At 33.5% G+C, this 5192-nt stretch overlaps 1 protein-coding gene across 1 annotated transcript; it reads right to left on the reverse strand.

The window, feature by feature from the left end:
• Window positions 1–1615: 1615 nt before the first annotated feature.
• Window positions 1616–2493, reverse strand: LOC131032218 (ethylene-responsive transcription factor ERF018). The gene has a single exon (XM_057963170.2). It carries the CDS (start codon window positions 2371–2373, stop codon window positions 1789–1791), a length of 585 nt encoding a protein of 194 aa, XP_057819153.1. The 5' UTR covers window positions 2374–2493; the 3' UTR covers window positions 1616–1788.
• Window positions 2494–5192: the final 2699 nt, after the last annotated feature.

The following is a 5192-nucleotide window of genomic DNA, read 5'->3' on the forward strand; positions in this document are numbered from 1 at the left end:
CAGGCAACAATGGCAAAAAAAATGTGAAAAGTGATGAACGAATAATATTTGTTGAATCATCTCGCAATGGTACGTAGGTCAGGACAATCGTAGATATACATTCCTAGGTAGTTCATTTCATATGAAGAAAGACCTTCGGCGTAATAAAAATTGGACATCAACGTCATATAACTAAAAATATGTTTAGATAAGTTTTGATGAAATTAAACTAGTTTTTAATTATAAACTAGAAGGCCACACATCAAACTTGTGTGAAATTTGTTACGAAAGTCACTTAAGGTATGTAGGAGGAGATTGGGTTAGTAGTTAGAAATTTTATGTTTGGAGCTTTAGAACTCTTAAATGAGTTATACTAGCACTTGCACCCAAAGGAGGTGCAAGGGTTACATCGATAGAGCATTATATATGAGTTAGTATTCTAGAGAGTACAATTTGATTCATGCATAGAAAATGCATTAATTTAATGTAGATTGTTTTTAAAATGGTATTTTTTGTATATAAAATTTTAAAATTCATACAATATTTTATTACAACTAGTTATTTGTGACCCTAATTGTTGATGGTGGAGTCAGAGTTACTAGATGTTCACACTTTTCTTTTAGTTTTAAGTCTAAGCTTAGAATGAGAGGGCACAAAACAAGATCAAAAGAATAATGAAGACAAGACCATTTCGTTTAAGCTTCAAACCTTGGAATATCACCTACATAATCTTGTAGGGACGATTCACAAAAATTCTCAATTGATATTATGAAAACTTAAAGCAATTGTCTAAAGAGATAAAATATACAAGATAATATAATAAATTATACAATTTATCCAAATTTAGACTTTTAAAAAACATCCACCATGATATTCACTAAAAATGAATATGAGAAAGACATAAAATATGGATGTCCTTAAATGAGTTTTCCATCCTTTCCATTTTAAAATTCTCGAAGATCTTTGTGTGTGTGTGTGTTACAGTCATAAAATAAAATTTTGCCATACAAAATTACCATATATTGAAAGTCATAAGATCGCGGATATTTAAAATTAGGCTTGATGCTAGAGCAAATGAAATGTGCTTGCAAGTTACATAGCGCACATAGGAATAGTCAAAGCTCATGTTATACTTTTGAGAATTGTTTAGAATAGAACCATCCACCTTGAATATATTTTGCAAACAAATTAATCTATTACTTTGTTCATTCGTCCACAAACCAAAGACCATTGGGTATGTATACCTTTTTGTAAATAGTAAAGTCATATAAGTTACCATATTGATATTACTTTGGAGGTGAATTTAAAACTACATTGTCCATCTCGCCTTCATAGATTTGATGTCTATTGCCCTTATACTATTGTCATTGTTGTCATGATTAGTCTTATTGCTTTATATTGATGTTACAATACAATCAATTAATTTTGTTGATACTACGGTCATAACATAATTATTGCTTCTATGTTACATCTATTGGACCCTCTACAAGTACTGGCCCCTCTCCCTTATATACGAACACAGTATTAGTGTGAAATTAACAATATATAAAAAAATGTTTACCAAAATCTATTGATATTTTTTTCACAAAGAATAATGATACTTTAATGTCCTAGAATGTTTAAGTATAAAAAAATGTTGACCAAAATCTGTTGATATTTTTTTCGCAAAGAATAATGATACTTTAATGTCCTAGAATGTTTAAACATAAAAATGCAATTCCATAACAGATATTAATGGAGCAATGATGGCGTTCACAAGTGCCTAATGGGAACCTAGCATTGAAAAGAAATCCCCCTTCTTTTCTTTCGTCACAAATCCCACAACAAAACAGGCCCCTGCTCTTCTCTTGGTGACGTCACTGCGTCAGAAAACGGGAAATTCATGACATTTAAGGACTGATTGCACTCTAGATCCGCTAACAAGGAATCCCACACTGTACGGTCGAGCTCCTCGGAATTGAATTCAATGGCGTCACTCAAATTTTTCGTAGTTTCTGCAATGAGGGACGATCTTGACGGCGAAACTGCTTTCTCAGTCAGATTACTGGTGTTATCCGTACGAGGAATTCGGGCCAGGGCATAATTGGCTGCGGCGAGCCGAATTTGTTGAGGGGAAAGAGACGATGCACAGGGAATGGCGGGTATGGAATTGGGGAAATTGAATTTCGCACCAGCTCCCCGAAGGCAATAAGTGGCGGCGTCGAAAGCACGGGCTGCCTGCTCGGCGGTATCATACGAGCCCAGCCAAATCCTGCCTTTGCAATTGGGAATCCGCACTTCAGACACCCATTTTCCCCATTTTCTCTGTCGGACTCCCTTAAACTGGCGGCTCTTTGGATTGTCTGCGGATTGTATGTGCGATGTGCTCATATTTGGTAGGCAAAATGAATCCATCAGGCACTACACTCGTTTAGCGCCGCAAATTGAAATCACAAGAGTATTAATTGATACAGGAAGTCGGCTAGTGAGATTGAGTCGCAGTTAAGGCATTAGAGTGTGAAAGGGTTTCAGTGTTGAAGGGAGCCGAGAATTGTAGAGAAAGTTTCTAGAAGCGCGGAAGCGCGTAGACTGGTTTCTACTGAATGCTTCTAGAACAGGGGAGGGCACGTTCCCTCTGTAGTCATCGATGAGGAAGTATGAAGGGAAGATAGTGACTGCTTCTAGAACATGTTGAACGGTGAATAAAAACAGACTGAACAGTCCAATTTCTGGGTCGACAAGGTGGGACACGTTCATTTCGCTTTCAAAAAGTGGTATGGTGCGATTAACATGTGATGTTAGTTGTAAATGTCAATCATAGATATTTTTATCTGACGCAGAATGCATAACACGTCTTCTTAGTCTGACAGATTCATCTTTTTTGGAGCCAGAATAGACATAGCCGACAAAATGTCCCCACACAAGATAGTTCGGAGTATTCCCATTGTTTTCTTATACCACTAGAGTACATTTCTAGATGTTTGTATCTTCCATATATGTGGATTATAATATAATGAGGAAGTATGTATTGATTTCAAAAGTTTCTTTTTCATTAAGTTATTTAATGTAAAGGGGAATTAATTTTGTTAAAGTTGTTTAGATATTAAATTAAAATTAGTTATATTTTTGAATATTTGAGTTTTGGTGGATGTTATAATTAGAAAAATACGTTAGCATCCTTATTAATTATGTTTAATATCTTTAATAAAATCAAAATATCTAAAAAAAATAAAAAATGATTATTAAGGAAAGAAAATTATTTTTCATAAATATTTAGCTTAATTTAGTGTAAACAATAAACAAAAGTGTGAAGGAAATTAATCATTCTCTAGTCATTAAGGGCATTGTGAATTGGTTAAAGTTTGGAATTGTTGTTGTTATCATCAAAGTTTAAACCCCCACCAAACCATTTGAGTTCATGAGCTTTGTGCCCTTGTTGGGCTATTGAGTTCATGAGCTTTGTGCCCTTGTTGGGCTATTGAAATCACATGTTTTAACCACTTGCATTAAAGAAAGAAGTGAGATTTGTCATTAGTAACCTCAATAGCTCAAGCTGCCCTATTTTTTTTATATTTATTAATAAAAAATAATCTTTTAAGGCTTAACCTAGGCTATTCCAATCAAATGCATACACACAAGTATACATTAATCTAGACTATGCTTTTTAGAATTATGAATTGATAATTGAATAATGAAATGTTGAGCTTGAAAATTAAATGTGATGGATAAAGTTAACTAGTTCTAGAACCAACGTCGATGAATATCACTAAACTGGTGCAAATTTTGATGTTTCAATACATGAAAAAACTATAAGTATCCTTACAATGTGTGTTGCTTGGAATCCAATGAAGAATTGTGATGGTTTTTGTATTGATTTTATGAATTTGGATCAATTCTACATGCATATATCTACATTGCAGCTTGCAAATCTATTCTTGTAAGTCTCACACCTTTGGTCATTGATTCATCTATGGTTCGACTCCTCATCAATTATCAAGGGCTATTAGTCTTTACAAATATTCTGGGGAGCTTATCAAATTTCTAGGGTCAAGTTCTTTTAGTCCAACCTCAAGTGGAATGGTCAAATTTATAACTACAGCAAAGAATAGGAAATAGTAGGCAAGCATACAATGTCCTAATATATAAATTATATTTCAAATAATTTCTTTTTAGTGCTCCAATTGAGCCTAGTTTATGTGTGGGGTTTGATGGTGTAGTCTTCAATGACATCTTCATTAAGGTGTTACCATGTGGATTCCAATCATTGTATTTTTTTTACATTTGGAATCTAAGAATCTATTACCCAGCTAGATATAGGCACTTACTCACCTCATGCTCAACATCTCATCACACCAAGACAAAAAAAAATCAAAGTTAACTTTATTTCATATTGTGTTAATCTAACTTCTCATTTACTTCCATGTCTAGATGTGCATATAACAACATTAAAGGTTATCAAAAATTTAGTTTTAAATAATTAGTGTTGTAGTTCTTCTACTTTCTCGAGGTGGAGAACCTTGCATTGTCAAACTAGTATACATTTATAGAGTGATAGCCTAATGGGAGTATATTATACATTGGGTGTGGTTTGTGAAGGTATATATTCATGACATGTAGTTATATGTAAAACAACACCTTAGATAAGCCTCATTTGGCCTAATAGAGTCAAAATATGAAGGTCTTACAAACCTTAGTAAATTAGTTCAACCTTGCCTTCCTCCCTAATTTTGATGCCCCTAGTGTCCAGAAGATGTTTGTCTTTAGGGATTTAGGGACTTACAACTTTGAGCACAAGTAGTATTTATAGTAAACTCCCAATGATTCAAGATCTAAATTATCTCATACGATAATAGTAAACAACTACTGGCCCTAGAAGATACAATTGTTCAAGATGTACTCCATCTCTCCGCATCATGTAGTAGAAAATATCATAATGGACCAAGTGACCAAATAAATGCCAACCAATAGAATCTACATCAACACTAGAAGTATGTGAGTATAGATAAATCACATTTGATTTATCTATGCAAACTACAAGTATAAATACCCACAAAAATGCATAACTTGTAGATATCATATTGCAACAAAAAAATTTAATATTATATAAATAATAATGTACAATAGAGAAAAAATGTTAACATGTAGATTCCCCATGAATCAAACATTAGATCAATTCTAGATACAATTTACCATGAAACCATATAGTATCCATTATTCAGGAACCCAACTAGTAG

Source organism: Cryptomeria japonica, chromosome 2 (assembly GCF_030272615.1).
Source record: "Cryptomeria japonica chromosome 2, Sugi_1.0, whole genome shotgun sequence".
In the NCBI taxonomy this organism is placed as follows: domain Eukaryota; kingdom Viridiplantae; phylum Streptophyta; class Pinopsida; order Cupressales; family Cupressaceae; genus Cryptomeria; species Cryptomeria japonica.

Coding starts and splice junctions, on each gene's coding strand:
- LOC131032218 (XM_057963170.2), bottom strand. CDS start 2,373: ATGGATTCATTTTGCCTACCAAATATGAGCACATCGCACATACAATCC.